Genomic DNA, 21,235 nt, shown 5'->3' on the forward strand with positions numbered 1-21,235 from the left:
CTGCGTAGTGGGACCATGTAATTGTGTATTATGATTAGCGGCCATTGTGCGATAGGGTGGATGTCTCTCGGTACAGAACTAAACGGGCTTTGTAGGGATTTACTGCAAGGCTTTGATTTCTATTGGACTTAATTTATCAGCTCAACCTTGAAGAAAAGAACCACAGCAGTCACCTTCTGTAATACTGTACAGCCCATGTACCTGAGGGGAGGTATTGGTTGAACGCAGACCTTGAGTAATTTCCTTGTGGTTGGTTAGAGATCATTCCAAACCTCAAAACGCTTAGCTACGCTGTTGCCACAGCTGTTTTCGAAAGTAAGTCAAAAGCAGAGAATAGATAATGATGTATTTTCCAGCTACTTTTCAAGGTAATACAAAAGAGAAGAATAGATAATTTTGTTTACGATATCAAAGTACTGTGATCAAGATAGGGCACTTTGTGGTTGGTTGCCATTAAAATGAAAACTGATTCATACTTAATACTTTCTTGAAATTACATGGTCTCTATTAACTATTGGCTAAAGGCTTGTATGGTTTATTTAAAGTTGCATACGCTATTATATTAGACATCCTACATCATTTAAATTTCTCTTCCAGCAGTACAGTCATTTAACAATCCTTGCAGGATTAAGAAGGAGCTACATCTGAAAATATACCTTTCCTACAAATATTTAACCTAAAAATAGCTAACATTCTTTCCGATTTTTTTTTTTTTTTTTTGTCTGCGTTGGGTCTTCGTTGCTCCGCACGGGCTTTCTCTAGTTGCGGTGAGCGGGGGCTACTCTTCGTTGCGCTGCGCGGGCTTCTCACTGTAGTGGTTTCTCTCGTTGCGGAGCACGGGCCCTAGGCGCACCGGGCTTCAGTAGTTGCAGCACACGGGTTCAGTAGTTGCAGCACTCAGGCTCCAGGTGCACAGGCTTCAGTAGTTGCGGCACGCAGGCTCAGTAGTTGTGGCTCGCGGGCTCTAGAGCGCAGGCTCAGTAGTTGTGGCGCATGGGCTTAGTTGCTCCAAGGCCTGTGGGATCTTCCCGGACCAGGTATCGAACCCATGTTCCCTGCATTGGCAGGCGGATTCTTAACCACTGCGCCACCAGGGAAGTCCCTCTTTCTGATTTTTATTTACATTTTTCCAACCAGGCCTCTCATACAGTGTTATTATAAACCGAAATATAATACTGATTACAGACAGTTGCTGCTTACATAGGACACCATGCCTCAGGAGGAATTAGAGTTCATCTTCAACGTCCACTTTAGATGGATTCCTTGTGATTCCATCAACATATATATCCTTTTGGTAGAGCGATGTCTTTATTTCTAATGTTAGAATTAATATTAGAAGAATCATTCATAGCCTTTCACTCATTCATCAACTATTTATTGCTCATCTGCTATGAACTAGGCATTGTACCTGGCATTGATAAGAAGGTGAGGCAGTCAGACAAAGGCCCTGCCTTTGTGACTGCACAGTCTAAAGAGGAAGACAAGTGATGATGAATGCCACAAGAGGGGAAATTCTGAGTGCTTCAGAAATGTGATTATGTGACCCGACGTGGATAGCAGGGTTAGAAAAGACCTTTCTGAGGAGATGGCATGTGAGGGGAAATCTAGCTAGGTGAAGGAGAAGACTATTCCAGGTAGAGGAAACAGCAGTGTGAAGGCTCCGAAGCAAATGAGAATAGTACCCTTGAAGAACTGAAAAATGTCCAGTGTGACTAGAACATACAAAGAGTTGTATGGTGTAAATGAGGCTGGAAAGATAGCAAGCTTAGCTCATCCAGGGCCTCGGAAGTCATGTTAAGGATTGCAGACATTTTTGTAAGAATTGTAGAAAACCATTGAAGAATTTTAAACTGAGGAGTTACACATAAGATGTGTGTTTTTAATATGCAGCTATGCTGCAGTTTTAGTGGATTGCATTGGAAGTGGAAAGGGTGAAAGTGAAGAAACTGGTTAAGAACCCAGAAGTGGGTGCTTTCAAGAATTTTGGAAGCAGACCCAATAGGTTTTGTTGATCAATTAGCTATGGAATTTGAGGGAGGAGGAGTCAAGAAGAGATCTTGAGTTTCTGTTTTGAGAAATTGTATAGAAGATGGTAGTGTGATGGGGACCACTGAAGGAAGAGCAGGTAGGTGGGGACGTGGGCATGAAGATGTGAGTTCAATATTATTAGCCATATGTTTGGAGTGCTGGAGAGACAGCAAGAGGAGATGTTAAGTAGGCAGATAGATGTCAGGTTGGGAGCTCAGAAAACAGTTCTTACCTAGAGATAGGAATGTGAGATTTCTCTACATACAGGGGATAATTGAAGCTCTGGAGGATGTTCTCACTTACAGTGTGTGCAAAATGAGGTAAGACAAGAGTTATGACGGAGGCCTGAAGACCTCCGACATCTATAGCGTTGTGTAGGAAAGTACAAACCAGTAACAGAGACTTAGGAAAGGTATGGGGGTATGTTGAGGGGGGAGGGGGAGAATGGGAGCTTGTGATACCAGAGAAGCCAAGGGTAGAGAGATTTTTGAGAAGGGAGTGGGAAGCCGCTGTGTTGAATGCTGCTCTTGGGTCAAGTTAAATAAGATTTTTGAATGTCCATTGTTTTTAGCAATATGAAGGTGATTATCAACTTAGCAAGAGTGGTTTTGATGGGTTCTTCTGTGTGGAAGCCAGATGGCAATGGGTTGAAGAGTGAAGGGAGATAGGGAGGGGGTGTCAGTAATTGTGAAGAGAAGGAGGAAGAAAGGACATTAGCTGGACAGGGATTTGGACTGAGAAAAACAGCTTCTTTAAAGATTGGAGAAACTTGTACCCCATCAAGTATTGACGGAAAGGAGCTAGTCTTGGAGAGATTGAATACACAGGAAACAGGGAGCCCCCTAGGAAGATGGGAGGGAATATGAGATATATGGCAAATTCTGCTAATAGCCCACCCAACAATCATGCTTCTACCATGCCCCCCATTTTTCTTTGCTGGCAGAGTTTCCCCACTAAGAGGGAAACTGCTAGATACCTGTTTTTTTCAACCTTCCCTTAGAGCCAGTAGGACCTCGTGGGAAGTGGGGATTGCAGTGGAGGCAGTTCTGGGAGAAGTTTTCCTTAAAAAAGAGACACATGGAAGAAAGCACAACCCTTCTCCGTGTGCATATTCTGCCTGGTACTGCTATGGCCAGAGGAACGACATTGCCAGCTCTCTGAGAATGGTAGAATGGAATATGGAAAGCGCCTGTGTCTGTGATGACTCAAGTCCTGTCTTGTGGGAGAACAACTGTCCTCATAGGTTAGGCTATTCTGTAAGTTGGATATTGCTTCTTGTAATCACCACCATTCTGAACAAACTGGGATGGGATCCAGAGCACAGGCAGACAGAAGAGATACCCCTTCCATATTAACAGGAAGAAGAGCGGAAAAATAACTGTGGACATAAAGAAGGTTATAAGTTTCAGGACAGTAAGTTGAGGAAGTTTTCATCTGAATGCTGGACCCTATGAAGGAGAGGTCATTTGCTGAGAGTGATGGGGGAGGTAAGGAAATTGGCACCTTGAAGTTCGGAGCAAGGTCTGAAATAATACTGAGGAGTGTTGAAAGGCAAGGGCTGTGGGAAACAGTGTGCCAGGCAGTGCTGAGGGCCCAGTGAGATTGGTGGCCCCGATTTTTCCCAGTTGTGTGATTTTCTTCAGTGATCACTCAGTTCTTGGGGTACAGGCGCTGAGGATGTGGAGACTTGGATTTACAATAGGGCCTAGACAGCACGAGAAAGGACAAAGGAACAAGGGAATTGAGGAGATTAGCAAGAGTGAGCGATGTGATGGACCAGGGAATCTAAGCTGTGTGGGGAGGAAAGTGAATGCAGAAAGGAGACCGTGGATACCAAAAATAAATAAGTCAGGTTGGGGGCAGGCAATGGCCTGGAGGGCAAGGGGTAGGCAAGAGACTGGTCAGCAATATGGGATTTTATTTCGTTTTATTTTAATTTTATTTATTTAATTATGTTTTGGCCACGCCGCGCGGCTTGTGGGATCTTAGATCCCCGACCAGCGTTCCCAGCAATGCAAGCGCGGAGTCCTAACCACTGGACCGCCAGGGAAGTCCCCAGCAATATGGGATTTTAAAATGGTCAATCTTCTGGGTGCAGGGGAAAAGCAAACCTAGTCAGGAATTATAGAAATTCCTGATTTCTTTGCCATTCTTGAGTTTAGAAGTCCAATATTGTCGAATTCAATGAGAAGTATCCCTTACTGAATCAACATGCCCTTCTTTCTTCGTCACATAGAGTGAAAACAGAGTCTCCTCCCTTTACTCTGTGTGCAACCAGCCACAGCAATCTGTCAGTTCCTTTATGTTACCTGAAATCCTTTCCATTTCAGTGTAGTGGATGCTATGGTGCCCCGCCCAGAGCCCCACTTCACAGCCACGGTGCTCGCTCCCCCAGCTGCTGGGATGTCGGCTGCTGAAGGCCCTAAACTGCGTCCTTCTCTGAGAGTTGCGCTCAGCTGAGGGCACAAAGGCCTGGGACGCTTGCCTCATTAGGCTTCTGGCGAGCCTCCAGTCTCCAGCCGTCCCCCTGGGATCACCCTAAGCCTCTGTTACCTCTGCATTTTACCAGTGTTGTTATGGATGTAATTTACTCCCTGATAAACTCCCCGCAAGCAGATCTTCTCTCAGTCACGGAACCCAAATGAGGCAAAACCCCAGTCGCCTGAAAGACTCATACAGCTTTCCTCACTGCTCTTCTGCTTTCTTTCCAGTGCATCCCACACAATGATGTCATAGCCAACTTCCCTGCCCCCCCCCCCAAATTATTTTCAGCATTTTTGTTCAGCTTAAAAATCCTTACTGGCTCTGTAGTACCTCTAAAAATAAAGTACAAATTCTGTAGCTCAACATTCAAAATCCTCTACAACTTGGCTCCAACACTGCTTTTCCAACATTTGTTCTTCTACTTCCCCACCTGACCTCTCTGGGCCAACCAGACTATTCTATCCACTGTCTATCCAGGCCATGTTCCTTGCCATCTCTGCTTTTGTTCATTGGTTCCTCTTGCATGGAATTCTCTCCTTTCTCTCAGTCGACACATATTTGAGTGCCCACATGGGACAGGCTGTAGGCCAGGTGCTTGGAAGAGAAATACTGGTTGATGGAAAGATACTATTTTTGCCCTTAAAAAGCTTACAGTCTAGCCACTGGGAGAAACCGATACGTAAATAGGTGACCATAATACGTCGGTTTGGGTAAAATGAGAGAACCATATATAGGGTATTATAGAGAGGAAGGGAGGGACAGGGATGGCCTTTTGGAGGAAGTGGCATCAGACCTGTTTTTCAAATGGACCTGAGTCACTGATGAAAATTATAGCTCAATTTTACAGTCAGACTTGTTGAGCAGAAGCTTGTTTATTGGTGTGCAGCTGGCAACCTATGAAATGAGTTATGTCCCGTTCTTTCCCCGTTCTTTTCCAAGCCCACCACTCCACCTCGCTCTAGAGATAAAAGACTTCCCATGAGCTGGGTTCCAAGGATTTATGGGCTTCTTCGGTGCAGAAACATGGGCCTCACTGCCATGAGCTCTTCTCTGAGGGACGGTAGACACCAGGTCTGTTCCCAGGTCCAGAGGCAGTGAAGACGAAGACCAGGTTTCGGTTGGTGTGTCTCTGACCATTGGGAGAACCCCAGCCCAACAGCCTAACCCACCTGCTTGGCTCCAGTGTGAGTTCTCAAAGTCCAGCTTCTTGTCATCACAGACAGACAGGTGGTTCACAGTTGTTCTGGGCTGAGATGGGGAACCCTCCCCGTTGGCTGACCATGAATTCTCTGGCTTTCTACTTCTCCAATCTGTCAGTTCTCCTCTGTGACCCATTCCTATGTGCTGCTTCAGGTTTGCCGACGGAGTTCCTGTGGCCCTTTACCCAGCACGGGGGCAAACCACGGTGGCCGCTGTGTCACCAAGCTGCTCAGTGCCAGCTTCCATCTAAGAGACTGGAAGACAGCTGGTCAGGGAAAGTGGCACATCTGGAGTGCAGTTTCTCATGGCCATTCTATCCTGTGAACATTTTATTTTATATATATTTAAATTCCTGGGTTTATGTTTTCTTTCCTCCGAAAGATGAGAAGCAGCAGCTCTACTTAGTTTTCTTTCCCCCACAATGCCTTGTGTCCTTTGCAGATTGAATGAGTTTTTAGTGTCATGAGGTTAAAGATTCCCCACTACAAAGGTTTTATTTCAATTTGCACAGATAAAAACCCATCACAAACTGAATTCTGAACTCTGGCCACTCAAATATATTCCAATATTCATAAGAAGGTGGAAGGTTCAGTGCCAGCCCTTTACCATTGCTTGAAAAAGAAAGCAAACTGTATTTCTTACTGAAGCTTGATATGTAAATCCCACACCATGCTTTAAAAAAAAAAAAGACATTTTTTTGTTCCGTAGAAACTTGCACCTGTTTACCACCAGAGGAGGCTGTATGACTTACATATTGCAAAGCTACTTATATAAAAAATATGTAAAGGAAAAAAATAGTCTCTGTTCTTGCTTTTTCATGAGTGAAAAAGGGAAAGTGTAAAAAAAGTAAGTTGTTTATGGAAAGCATACTCACTCACCTATAGACCAAGAAGAAGATAATTTAGTTACTGTACTAGGCTTATGGATGCACATAAAATTTAAAAAGGAAAGAAGAGGGACTTCCCTGGTGGTCCAGTGGTTAAGAATCCACCTTCCAATGCAGGGGATGCGGGTTTGATCCCTGGTCGGGGAACTAAGATCCCACGTGCCGCGGGGCAACTCAGCCCTCAACTAGAGAGCCCGTGTGCTGCACACTACAGAACCCCACAACTAGAGAGAAGCCTGCGTGCCACAACGAAGAGCCCGTGCGCCTCAGTGAAAGATCCTGTGATCCCGCGTGCTGCAACTAAGACCCGACGCAGCCAAAACTTTAAAAATAAATAAATAAATATAAAAAAAAAAGGGAAGAAGAAATATTTGAATATGTTGTAAGCTTCACTCACAACAATCAAATTTTCATAAGTAAAGACAGGGTGGCACTCCTCTCTGGCTTCTCCTATAGATCCAGGTGAATAAGACAAATAAAAAATGGCAGTCAAGGGACTTCCCTGGTGGTCCAGCACTTAACACTCCGTGCTTCCACTGCGGGGGGGAGTGGGTTCGATCCCTGGTCGGGGAACTAAGATCCCACACGCCACATGGTGCGGCCAAAAAAAAAAAAAAAAATGGCAATCAACACAGACATAGAGAGTAGGCTTGTGGTTTCTAAGGGGGAGGGGGAGGGGTGGACTGGGAGTTTGGGATCAGCAGATGCAAACTATTATATACAGAAAGGATAAACAACAAGGTCCTACTGTATAGCACAGGGAGCCATCCTGTGATAAACCATAATGGAAAAGAATACGAAAAAGAATGTATATATATATATATATATATATATATATATATATATATATATGTGTGTGTGTGTAACTGAATCATTTTGCTGCACAGCAGAAATTAACACACTGTAAATCAACTATACTTCAATAAAATAATTTTTTTTTTAAATGGCAGTCATCACATTGGCAAGGCTTAAGGCGGTAACTTAAGCAGTTAAGCCCATGAACCCTGGAGTCAGCTGCCTGTTTCAGGTATACAGTCAACACTCACTAGCTGTGTGACCCTGGGCAAATTTCCTGACCTCTCTGATACTTCAGTTGCCTCACGGTAAACTGAGATAATCATAGAATTTACCTTTCAGGGCTACTGTGATGATTAAATAGGAACCCTTGTAAGTGTTTAGCAAGTGCTTGGCCCATGATAATTAACTGCTTTACAAATGTTAGCTATTATTTCTCCCTGCCTGCCAAAACTGTGCTTGAGAAAAATATACATGTGCCTTTCAGGATTCAAAGCTTTTGACTCAGCCAGATCATTTCTTCATTTATTCACGGGACAGATATTTACTGAGAAAGGCACTGGTGAGAGCTGGAGATGTATTAGTAAACAAAAGCCATAGATGTTTTTCCTGCCCTGAAGATTACATACTGATGGATAGAAAAATATTAAGGAACTAATTGGCCAATTACTCCTATAATTACCATTGCGATTAATGCTTTGAAGAGAAAGTACAGGATATTATTAGAGTTATTACTGGTGGAAATGACTTAGTCTGGAGGACTGAATTAAGGAGCTCTGGAGGAAGAGCAGGCTATCTGAAGGAAGAAATATTTGAGGTGGGATGTGAGGTGTGAGTACAAATGAACAGAAACTGGAGGGTAGGGGGGGAAGAATAAATGTTCCAGGCAGAGGGTAAATTACATGTGGGAAAAAAACAATCCTCAAATTTCAGTGGCTAAACGCAAGAAAGGTTTATTTCTCATTCACTTCACAGGCGAATGTCAGTTAGAGGCGTAAGGGGGTGGTTGTGTGAGGGGTTTTGCTCCATCCACTCGTTAAGAACTCTTGAACCCTCCCGTTAGTGGCTCTTCCTTTTCCTGGCATCCCGGAGGTCTCCCTGACATCCTATACGTGCAGCCAACAAGCAAATTTCAATGTCTACAGATCACCTGGAGATCAGGTTAAAAACACAAATTCTGATTCAAGCTGGTGTGGGGGTGGATGTGAGATTCTGCATTTGTATCTGATTCTGATTCAAGTTGGTCTGGGGGTGGATATGAGATTCTGCATTTGTATCAAGCTGTCTGGTGATACTGATCCCTGCCTGGTTTCTAGCCCCCCACTCTGATTAGCAAGAGCAGGGAGAATCTCTTAGAAGGTCTAGTTAGGGTCCAAGCACAGAGGGGCATGCATCATTTCTACTTAAATTTCACTGGCCAAAACTCAGACACATGGCGCATCTAGGTGCAGGGGCTGGAAAACCTAGTCTGACAACGTGCCAAGGAAGAGAGACATCCACCTCCTACCACAGTTTGCTGAAACACTAACCAACCTCTGCCACAGATGGGGAGAATCCCAGTGTCTGGCAGAAGATCACCACTTTACAGAACCCAGAGACAAGAGGGCATGGCATGTTCGAGGAACTTAGGGAAGTCCAGTGTGACTAGAACCTAGGAAGGGAGAAGGTAAGTGCCAAGTAAGCCTGGAGACGTAGGTAGGCAAGGGTCAGAGCATGCAAGACCCGGGAAGTGATAAAGATTTTGGACAGTGAAAAGTCATGTGGCTATTGAACATCTGAAATGTGGCTAGTGCAACCGAGGAACTGAATTGCTATTTTATTTAATTTTGATTAATAAATTTAATAATAAATTTACTAGCTACATGTGGCTTGTAGCTACCATTTTGGATAGCACAGCTTCAGGAATTGGAATAAAATGTTTACATGGGAAGATAACCAACAACACTTCACTTGACAGTATAGGATCAAAACCAAGTAAGTCACATAGTACAGTATACACTATGTTATACTGCAGGATAGAAGAGACTGCAGATGAAGACAGTTTATCCTAATGATATTGAGAGTCCCTGCATCCAGCCATACCCGAAGCATCTATCCCTCATCTTTTCAATTACAGTGAGCCAATAAATTCCCTTGGTTACTTGAACCCCTTTGAGTTGGGTTTTTATAACTTTAAGCACTATAAACAGTATAGTGTTTACATGTAAGTGTTCAAGAAGCATCAGATGTTATTTTTATCTCAGTAGACTTGAGTAACCAGGTAAAATCCCAGATGGAGTCCTGACAGGTAGAAGATAATAGTGCAAACAGCAGAATCCACTCCAGCCAGTTTCAACAGAAAAGTAATTAATTCAAGGTTACCTGCTCACAGACCCTCAGGAAGATGAGACTGAGCAGTTTTGAAATCTCCTGGGATTGCACACAGAAACAATCCAACTACGGATACAAAGAGGAATTCTGTGTAGAGCCTGCTTCCTCCCCTGTTCTCTTCCTGATCAGATTCTCCCGGATGTGAGTGTGCCTGGTGGAGCCCCAGATCGCACGTCCGGATCACAGCTTTTCTGAGCAAAAGTGAACTTGAGAATTGAGTCATCCCAGCTGCTCTTTTGGGGTAGAAAGACTTGTAATGTGGGATTTGCCCAAATATAGGAAGGGTATTTAAAAGGTCTAAATTTGACAGATGACCACAAAGGATGATGATGTCTTGGTGAAAGTGGAATGCAGGATGATGTAGACAACAATTGAAGAGGAATAGCTCAAGGATATATTGTATTGATGTGACATTGCAGGGGCCCAAATATGAGTGTTTTGTTGGCTTTTGTCCTTGAGTTATTTGAATAGGCTTTTTCCTTTTTTTCATGTGGGGTTAATAAAGCTAGTGATATGCCACAGATGTATGTATGATTCCCAACTACTTGTGAGTTTTCTCATAACCAAGATTAATAATAACCTCTTTGTCCCAGGAGATCAATGCAAGTCCCAGCTCTAGCCATGTGGTTTGAGTTATTTATCTGAAAATAGGAATGCCTTAGTGCTTTGCTACTTAAAGTGTGGTCAGAGTACCAGCAGCATCTTCGACTTTTGCAATCTCAAGCCCCGCCCCAGACCTACTGAATCAACATCTGCACTTTAACCAGATTTCCCAGGGCACTCATATGCACATTTTATTCCACTTCCTCTTGTGACCAACCAGCCCATCTCTGAAGACCAGCCCCTACCTCGCCCCAGCCCCAGCCATTAAGGAACGAAGCTAAGTGCCAAGATAGCCAGAGCAGGGCACGTGAATCATGCTTCTGTTCCAGTTCCCTCCCATCTCCTGACAGCACTTAGGGGGAGAGGTCCAGACCAGAATAATAACCAGGATTCTCCTGATCCTCTCTCTCAAACAGTCAAAAAATATTTGTTGAACAACTAATGGGTGCTTGGGAATACAGCCACAAGCAAGGTATGAGATCTTTGATCTCATGGAATTCGTATTCTAGTGGTAGAGACAAAATAAACAAACAAAAGATCTGATAGTGATGATAAGCAGAAAACTGAGATACAGTGATTGTGTTTGGGTGGCTACATTAGACTGGGTGGCTCATAAAGGCTTTTCTGCTGAAGTGACATTTATATGAAAGATAAAGGTGCTGGTCAGGAGCAGAGCATTCCAAAAAAGAGGGAAAGAACAAGTACAAATGTCCTGGGGTGACATCAGATCAGAGATGCAGGCAGGGCTAGATTGAGTTTTGTAAACCAAGATATTTTAATAATAGGAAGTCACTGAGGGATTTGGGGCATGGGAAATGACATAAGTTGATTATCTTTTAGATCATTCTGGCTCTGTGAAGATATGGGAACAAGAGTGGAAGCTGCGAGAAGGGTTTTGCAAATGCTCTAGAAGGAGTGAACATCTGCACCAGAGCCTGGTTAACACCTACTGCTCTTGAGTTGCAAAGTAAACCCCTAGTCTGGGCTGGAAGCCAGTCAGGCTCCAGGCAAGTTGCTGATGGCAGATCGCCCCGCCTCCGACCCCTACTTTGGGTTTCTCAGTGGTTTGACTTTGCTGGGCTAACAAATGGTGAAAGCTTTCTATAAAGTATTTGAGCTAAACAGGACAACTGGGTGCTCAAAATACCAGCTAAAAACACAAATTCTTTACCTAACCGAACATAATGTTCTATTTTCATTGTAGATGAAATGTTCTATTTTATTTGTTCCTAATTTCATGTTCTATTTTCTGACTATAAGTTTGTTCATACTCAAAATTGTCTACAATTGACTGGAATTAACTTATGAGAGAACGAAATGACATGAGTCATACCCACAAGAAACACTCCCCCAGAGAAAGTGATGCTTTGTAGAATATTTGTAAAACGAGGCGGTTTAAGTCTGAAATCTTCCTTAAGTCTGAAATTGAAATCTTCAAGACAGGTTAAGTCTTCAACACTGACTCTCATTGAAAAACATGATTTTAATTTACAAAAGACAAAGTGGGTATACATTTGTAAACATTTATTCTCTTGAACTGAAAAAGGCTTGCATCAGCACACATTGTACAGCCTTGCGAATTGAAAAAAAGGTTCCTTGTTCGTAAGTGCAATGAATCTTTGATGTCCAGTGATCCGCTGCCAACAATGAAAACACACTCTAAACCACTTGAAGAAGTTTCCAGCACTCATCAAACGCATTTCCTCAGGTGACAAAAAAATCCACAAGGAAGGGAATGAAAATAAGTGGCATTTAATTTTTGGAGGGAGATGTAGAAAAAAAGTGGACGTATTTTCCTGCCTAGAATGATTCCCATTCCCCTTTGAACCTAAGTGGTTTGATTAAGAGGCATTAAGAACATAATTTACTTTACCCTTAATATTCATACGACCTAAGTGAATAAGGAAAGGACCCTACGAGGGAGTTTTGTATTTTCTGGAAATTGTGTCTGTGTTTATTAGAGATACAGGGGAAGAGTAATTTTCTATTTGTGGGGTCTCCTTAGTCACCCTCCAGCCCCCCAAAGACAGTGCATGGTTGTGACTTGGTTATTACACTCCTGCATTCTTTTTCCCCCAAATTCTATGTTGGGTCACACTGTGCTGGCTGCAAAAAAAGAAATACAGGTTGCAACTGTTTGTAATCATTTTGAAGAATAATTTGCTGTACAATAGAGCTTTGGATCTGATACAAGAATTCAGAAATATAAAACAAAATAACTATAAAAGTTAGGAGGCAGTTGAACAGCACTTCCTCAGAAAAAGCTGCTAACTCTGTATCATTCCGATGTGGATTCCTACAGTCATTTGGGGTGAAATGTGTATCTTCCCCCCTTTGCTGGATCACCGGCCTGTCTTCAGAAGTTGTTAACGCCACGACCACACATCCTAGGAGTCTCTATCATGTTAACAGAAGCTCCAAATACCAAGCCAGTTAAAGATGGGCGAGGACGGGGGAATCACAAAGGCCGTGGGTCCAAGGGGGCTGTTACTGAGAACTTGCCCTTTCCAAAATGTGAAAGTCATAGTGCTTCTTGCTCGTTCTCAGCTTAAACTTGTTAACCGAGTTAATCTGTTTCTTCAGAGCATTCTGCGCGGCGGAGATGGAGGGGAATGTGGCTAAGACAGTGTACGTGGAGGCCAAGTCACTGGGTTTGGAGCGTTCGGGGTTGACAGTGCTGTCCCCGCTGCCACAGCAGAGGGGGTGACGACGCGGCTGGGGCTGGGACGGGGGGTCCCGGAGCCACCGGATCTTGGCGCCAATTTTAAAAAGTTCCCCAAAAAGCTTCTCGGCTTCCACGCGAGTTATTCCATCTGGTAGTTCAGTAATTTCCAAGACCTTCCCAACAACTAGAATGGAAAAGGTGAACAGTTAATAACCCCTGTTACCCACAGGTGGGCAAAAAGTACCGCAGACCCAAATATGACACAGGAAAATGAACACAATTTTCTGAAACCATTCAAATCCACAGAGTTATACTTGTTACGGCCGTCTTCTAAACACTTCCTACCTACTCCTCAGGCGGCCACACTGGCAGCCTCACGTGCAAAACGCAGCCTGTGCAGTGGCGTCTCCAAACTAGGTGTGTGATCCTGGGCACACAGTTTCCTGAACTTTGAATTCCCATTGTAAAACTGCACAGGATCTTGAAAAGAGCACCTGCCCTAACGCCCCCAAGGCTGTTGAAAAGCGAGTTAAGGTACCGACTTGAAAACACCCTGCCATAGAAAGGCAATGTATTTGTTCGTTCAGCCTATCGCCTAAAGGGTGTAAGGACTATTTCCTTTCTCAAAGAACACAGAGGCAACGCGTTTCATTCTACCTGCTCCTCCCTCACATCTCTTTTGAATCCCTTTGGTCCCTTCACCCCTCCTAAACCCACCTGTACCTCAGTACTCTCAAATTCTGAAATGAGACAGAATCAAAAGAACATGTTCAAGAACCCTACATTATAGATGGCATAATTTTCTAAGGCTTTGTTCAGGACTCTAGAAGAGGAAAACCCGTTTCTGTGGGGTGGCAGTTTTACAGACTGTCAGGCCAGCAGTTTGTAGAACCACATCCGGATGCCGCTTGGGGACATACCTGCTTCTCCTGCACCAAGGTCGGTGGATGCAGCTTTTTTAGCTTGTTTCCTTCCTCGGTTTCCATGCCTGTTGCCAGACTGACCCTGAAAATCCACAAACATGAATAATAAGGTTAATGATGCTGCAAAATGTGACTGCAATTGTTAGACTGCTTAACGCATAACCATACTCGGTCTGGGTTTTCTACTTCAGCAGAAAAAAACCCAGTTCCAGGCCCTCTGAATTCTGCCTCGGCGGCAGTGGCACTTTGGCCTGTCACTATCACCAGTCACTTGCCAAACAGTCTTTTGTAAGTGAGAGCGCCCAATGGCCTCCACTGCCCCCCGATATCTGGACTGCGCTCAGGAACCCCCGCTCCGCCAAGCGGCCCACCACCTTCTCCCTCACTCTGCTCTCGGACAGGCCAGGGCAACACCGAGACATCCACTGGCCCAGGCACACGGTTCTCCTTAGTGCGGTGCCAACTCGGGGGCCAGGGCACTCCACACTCCCAGCAACAGAAGCATCATGCTCTGCCAACAAAGCCCAGGAGGTCAGACAGCTGGATCTCACACCTGTTGGGCTGGAATGTGTCCGTGCAGAACAGCAGGAGGGTTGTACTGCAGGGGCTGGCCAAGTAACGGGTATCTGGCATCTCCTGAAAGTTGATAAAAAACGATTTTTACGTCTTCCTCAGGTATGAAGTACTTCTCAGTTTTCTCAACTGTCTCAGGATGAGACGGGGAAACATGTTGAGTAGAATAAAATAGTGTAGGTATTGACATATTTTTGTAAAAGAATTAAAAGCCTCCATCTAGCCTTTAAAGAGCTGGGGTAAACTTCTGAAAGGACTAAGGACTAAAAACAATGGTTATGAAGGAGGTTAAGTGGTAGGAGCTGGGTAGACAGGTTAGCATGGAGAGAACAGCTCTGTAAACCTTAACATTCCATGCGAAATCCACCAAAGTAACTATAATAACTCATTACGCTCACTTGAGATGCTAAAATCCACACTTTTCTCTGATGATTAAAAATTAGCAGAAGTTACATTTCAGGGGATGGAAAAAACCTTGGGAAAACACGAAGCTCTCTATCTCTCCAAATTCATTATTAATTACTATAAACATATGCATTTATACATATACATATCCTCATGCAAACATTTTTCTAGGCTTAATCAATGGGTATATTTACATTCTAGGTCTTGGGTCTGTTCTTAAGCTCTCTTTAAATGAAAGTCTTTAACAATATTTATAATGTAAACTTGCTTAGAAAGACTGGCATAGTTCCTCAGTGTTACTCATGAGCAAGCAACCCCCTCCTAAATCAACAAGTGCGGGAGAGTCAGGATGGAGATACTCCAATTATTTTCTTTCACGCATGAGTGCCTAAAAGTCATCCCATGGAAAGGGCTTCATAAATGCTGACTGCAAAAGCCTTGTCCTGGAGAATAATGTTCTCATTTGTTATATCCTCATTTTATTTTAACCGTAAGTCCCCAAACGTAGCACATTCAGTGTCTGGAGAAGGGTTATGGGTAGCTGCTAGGACAGCATCTTCAGGAAATCATACAGTGCTTCTCCTGACAGTTTCCTAACAGAGAGAAGCAAGGCGTGAACCTCCTGCCACTCTGTGGGGCTCTTTTCTGATGAACACTTTTGGGGTGCTTGGGCAGCTCCCTGGCAGAATACACCCACGACATACTTGCCCTATCCCAAACAATAGCTGAAGGGAAGATATGACATGGAGGTTTAGCACTGAGATTAGAGATGCAATTTTAAGCATGAAGATGTATAAAAAACAGTTGCAAAGAAGTCAGAGTTAAGTTCAGGCCTAGGGAGCAGCATTCTTTGCACATACAGAGATGAGACTGTAGTCAGCAACAGCCAGAGACCCCTCCTGGTAGGCTACATTGCCACATACTGTTTCAATCCACGCACTGTTTCAGTTTATTTTTTTATAACGTGCTTTATTTTTCTAGTTTATTAAAGTTATTGGCTTTGTAAAAAATGTGGAAATAGAGAATTATAAAGGAGAAGTTAGAGACCACCCTGGTAATTCCATTACTTCTAACATTTTGGTGTGTATCTTTTCAGTCTTGGTTTTATGTATGTGTGCTTACACATGTATATATGTGTGCATTTTATAATTCTTTTAAAAACCTGAGATATAATTAACGTAAAATAAAATACACATCTTTAGTGTTGGGTTTGATGAAATCTAACAATTGTAAAAGTTCATGTAACCATGACCCAAAGAGATGAGTATTTCCATCTCCTTGGAAGTTCCCTCAAGCTCCTTTTCAGTCAATTCCATATCTCATTCACACCACAATCTGAGTGCTAACATCGTAGCTTAGTGGCCTACAGTTGGATTTCATAAAATTAGAATCGTGTCTTCTTTTTGTGTCTGGTTTGCTTTTCGCTTAACACGACTTGGAGATGCATCCATGTTGCTGCATGCCAGTGGTTTGCTCTGTTCATTTTTATTGCTGAGTTGTCAGGAATACTACAATTTTTTTATCCAACCTCCTGATGGTGGACATTTGGGTCACTGTCCAGTTTGGGCTGTTGTAAGAAAATAAGGTTGTTATAAACGTACTTGTACAAGTCTGCACAGACATGTTTTCATGTCTCTTGGGCAAATACCTAGGAGTGGAACTGCTGCACTGCAGGGTAAGTGATTAACTTTGTACGGAACTGCCAAATCTTTTTCCAAAGTGGTTATATCATTTGACACTCCCACACCAATGTGTGGAAACTTTGGTTGCTCTGTATCTTCACCAACATTTGGTTTTGTTAGTCTCTTTGATTATAGTCATTCTAGTGGGGGTGAGCGGTATTTCACTGAGATTTTAATGTTCCTTTCCCTAATGAATGATGTTGAGCACCTTTACAAGGGCTTATTAGACATCCGTTTATCTTCTTTTTTGAAATGTCCATGGAACTTGTTCTTTTTTTTTTTTTTTAACATCTTTATCGGAGTACAATTGCTTTACACTGTTGTGTTAGTTTTTGCTGTATAACAAAGTGAATCAGCTATACATATACATATATCCCCATCTCTCCTCCCTCTTGGGTCTCCCTCCCTCCCACCCTCCCTATCCCACCACCCCTCTACGTGGTCACAAAGCACCGAGCTGATCTCTCTGTGCTATGCGGCTGCTTCCCACTAGCTATCTATTTTACATTTGGTAGTGTATATATGCCAATGCCACTCTCTCACTTCATCCCAGCTTACCCTTCCCCCTCCCTGTGTCCTCAAGTCCATTCTCTATGTCTGTGTCTTTATTCCTGTCCTGCCCCTAGGTTCTTTCAGAACCACTTTTTTAGATTCCATATATATGTGTTAGCGTACGGTATTTGTTTTTCTCTTTCTGACTTACTTCACTCTGTCTGACAGACTCTAGGTCCATCCACCTCGCTACAAATAACTCAATTTCGTTTCTTTTCACGGCTGAGTAATATTCCACTGTATATATGTGCCACATCTTCTTTATCCATTCATCTGTCAATGGACACTTAGGTTGCTTCCATGTCCTGGCCATTGTAAATTAACTTGTTCTTTAAAAATCACTCACTGTACTATGACTACTTCCCCTCTTAATGATTCTTTAAGACATTATTTTTAGATTACTGTATAGGATTACTTATATGGAGATATATATATCCATAATCTAATTAATCCTTACTAATGGACATTTAGATTGTTTTTGAACTTTTCTGGCATAGAATAAACTCTTCTGTGCATAAACCATTGTGTACATTATCCTTAGGATAAATTCCAGGAAATAAAATTAATGGTTTCCATGTGATTTTATAATCATCTGCTTGAGTTTCTGTTCCTCCAACTAGACTGAGGGTTGATGACGATGAGGCCTTGGCCTTATTCATCTTTGTACATCTGGGGCACAGTAAGTCCTCAATATTTGTTGAATAAATTTTTGAATAAACTCTTGATATATTAGTCTAATATAGAAATTAGAAATACGAAACAGATATCACATTGCCTATTACTACTACAGAGGAATGGAGCTGAAGAATAAGTCAGTCATTTTAATTCATCATGTAATTATTGTAAGTAATTAATAAATTAGTAATTAATTAATTAATTTGTTGGGGGGGCCACGCTGTGTGGCATGCCAGATCTTATTTCCCTGACCAGGGATTGAACCCGTGCCCCATGCAGTGGAAGCATGGAGTCTTAACCACTGGACTGCCAGGGAAGTCCCAGTAATTAATTATTAATTGTGATGAAACCTTAAGGTTAGGAGAGTGAACGGTAATAAATAAAAATGCCTGAGTGAGGTAAAAATGCAGTCCTGTGGAATAATGAAAGGTAGTGGTACCAAGTAAATCACAAAGTGACTGGGAATGGATGTCCTAAAATTCTCTGTGGCTGTGACTAGCTTTGTGCACACTTACCTTGCCCAGGGACAAAGGGTCTAGAAAACTGGGGTATGATGGAAAGTGGCGGTCCAGAGGGACGGACAGTTTTCAGGGCGGACAGCTGAGCTGGTGCTGGCGACTGAGCTGGTGAAATAATGGGACTACTGAGTTGAGGACTGTGCTGCAATTATATCAAGAAAACAGGTCAGCATTTTAGGCTTTTTGCAAATTTCCTTTTGGACAGAAATTTTTACTCTTTCTGATTACAGGTATGTACTTGTTACACCACTGCAATAGGTACTTTGTTATTAAAAAAATTAAAACAGTATGGAAATTTATAATTTCCAATTCCCAAGGATAAACACCGGTAAACTGTTTCCATGCACATGCATCCATACATCTGTTTTACAAAAATGGAAACAGACTATACATCCAATTTTTGAATCTTGCTTTTGGACCTTTACAATAATATTGTAGATACTTTTCCATCAGAGAATATACACATCTACTTCATTCTTTTTTTCACATTAACTGTTTATTTTAAACTTCATCCTTAAAACAGTTGCAAAAATAATGCAAAAAATTTTCAGATTTCCCAATGTTAATATTTTATTATATTTGCTTTCTCTCTCTATATATAGTTACTTTTTTTCTGAACTACTAGAGAATGAGTTGCTCACAATACCACTCTATTCCAAAATAACTAGTGTCTATTTCCTAAAAACAAGGACATTTTCTTATATAAATAACCACAGTGAATTATCAAAATCAGGTGACTAACGACATAATATCACATAATTTATATAATTTATTCAGATTTTGCCAACTGTCCCACTAAGGTACTTTATAGCAGAAAAAAAAAAGAAAGAAAAACTTCCTCCTTCTAGTACAGAATCCACTGTAGAATCAACTGCTGCATTTAGTTGTCTTGTCTCTTTAACCTTCTTCACCTAGAATAGTCTGTCTTTCTTCTCTCTCATGATTTTGACATTTTGAAGATCAGTTTCTGAAGGTCACTCTGAAGACCAGTTATTCTGTAGAATGGCTCTCAGCTTGGGTTTGCCTACTGTTTCCTCATCAAAAAGCTTATGATATACATTCGGGGAAGGGAATTCCAGAGAAGTGATGTTGTGTCCTTCTCAATGCATCCTGTGAGAAGGTACACGCCATCCATTTGTCACCACAGTACTGGTGATGTTTCTTTTGACTGCTTGGTTAAGATGGTGTCTGCCACGTTTCTCCATTGTCAAGTTACTATTTTTTCCCTTCTAGTTATAAATGTCTTGTGGGGACATCATAATATCTGTGAACAGAGACAATTTTACTTCTTCATTTCCAATTGGGACATATTTTATTTCTTTTTCTTACCTAATTGCATTGCCTAGAACCTCCAGTACAATCTTGGTTGGTGAAGATACTTCGTATGATATTTACCTTTTAAAATCTGTTAAGGCTTGGGGACTTCCCTGGTGGCACAGTGGTTAAGAATCTGCCTGCCAATGTGGGGGACACGGGTTCCAGCCCTGGTCCAGGAAGATCCCACAGGCCACGAAGCAACTAAGCCCGTGCGCCACAACTACGGAGCCTGTGCTCTAGAGCCCACGAGCCATAACTACTGAGCCCGTGTGCCACAGCTACTGAAGCCTGCATGCCTAGAGCCCATGCCCTGCAACAAGAGAAGCCATAGCAATGAGAAGCCTGCATACTGCAATGAAGAGTAGCCACCGCTCGCTGCAACTAGAGAAAGCCCACACACAGCAACAAAGACCCAATGCAGCCATAAATGAATAAATAAATTAATTAAAATAAATAAATAAAATCTGTTAAGGCTTTACATGTGGCCTAACAATAACATCTATCCAAGAGGATGTGCAGTGTGCACCTAAGAGGAATGTGTATGCTGTTGTTGTCAGGTAGTCTGTGTATGTTTGCTAGATCTAGTTGGTTCATTGTGTTTAAGCTAATTTTTTTACTTATCTTGTCTGGTTGTTCCATCCATTATTGAGAGTAGGGTATTACGTCTCCAACTATTAATGTAGAACTGTCTATTTCTCCCTTCAATTGTGTCAGTTTTTGCTTCATATATTTTGATGGTCTGTAATTAGGTGTGTAAGAGTTTAGAATTGTTATATCTTCTTGCTGTATTGAACCTTTTATTAATATATAATGTTCTTTGTATCTTGTAAAGTTTTTGGATCTGATATTATCATAACCACCTCCGCTCTCTTGGTTATGATTTGCATGAAGTATCTTTTTTCATCCTTTCACTTTCAATCTATTTGTTTCTTTGGATCTAAAGTGAGTCTCTTGTAGACAGCATATAGTTAGATCATGTGTTTTTATCCATTCAGCCAATCTGTCTTTTGATTGAAGATTTTAATCCATCTCCATTTAAAGCGATTACCAATCAAAGGGGATTTAATTTTATCATTTTGCTATTTGTTTTCTGTATGTCTTATAGCTTTTCTGTCCCTCATTTCCTGCACTACTGTCTTCTTTTGTGTTTGCTTGATTTTTTTGGTACTGAAATGTTTAAATTCCTTTCTCATTTCCTTTTGTATACATTCCATAGCTTTTTTCCTTCATGGTTACCTTGGGGATTACACCTAACATCCAAAAGTTAAATATAATGCTCAAATTTGAATTTATACTAGCTTGACTTCAATAACATACAAAAACTGTGCTCCTCTGTCTCTACCCCCTTTGGTTGTCACAAAATTACATCTCTATACTCTATGTGCCCCCAAACAAACTTATAATTCATTTTTTTTTTTGGCCGCACCACATGGCACGCAGGATCTTAGTTCTCTGACCAGGGATCGAACCTGTGTCCCTTGAAGTGGAGGCGCAGAGTCTTAACCACTGAACTGCCAGCGAAGTCCCAAACTTATAATTCTTTTAAGTGCATTAGTCTC

The 21,235-nt window shown here is 42.2% G+C and overlaps 1 protein-coding gene across 10 annotated transcripts in view; it reads right to left on the reverse strand.

Annotated features, from left to right (window-relative positions):
* Window positions 1–11,874: 11,874 nt before the first annotated feature.
* The window catches only part of R3HDM1 (R3H domain containing 1), a 119,534-nt gene continuing 110,173 nt past the window's right edge, over window positions 11,875–21,235 (reverse strand). For all 10 annotated transcript variants that reach the window (XM_068545213.1, XM_068545208.1, XM_068545203.1 and 7 more), the window contains 4 exons: window positions 18,357–18,501; window positions 14,508–14,590; window positions 13,952–14,036; window positions 11,875–13,215 (listed from right to left, as the gene is read on the reverse strand). In XM_068545213.1, coding sequence (XP_068401314.1) covers window positions 12,854–13,215; window positions 13,952–14,036; window positions 14,508–14,590; window positions 18,357–18,501 — 675 coding nt within the window. In that variant the 3' untranslated portion in view covers window positions 11,875–12,853. The remainder of the gene's footprint in view (window positions 13,216–13,951; window positions 14,037–14,507; window positions 14,591–18,356; window positions 18,502–21,235) is intronic.

The sequence above is a fragment of the Eschrichtius robustus genome, chromosome 5 (assembly GCF_028021215.1).
Source record: "Eschrichtius robustus isolate mEscRob2 chromosome 5, mEscRob2.pri, whole genome shotgun sequence".
Taxonomy (NCBI): domain Eukaryota; kingdom Metazoa; phylum Chordata; class Mammalia; order Artiodactyla; family Eschrichtiidae; genus Eschrichtius; species Eschrichtius robustus.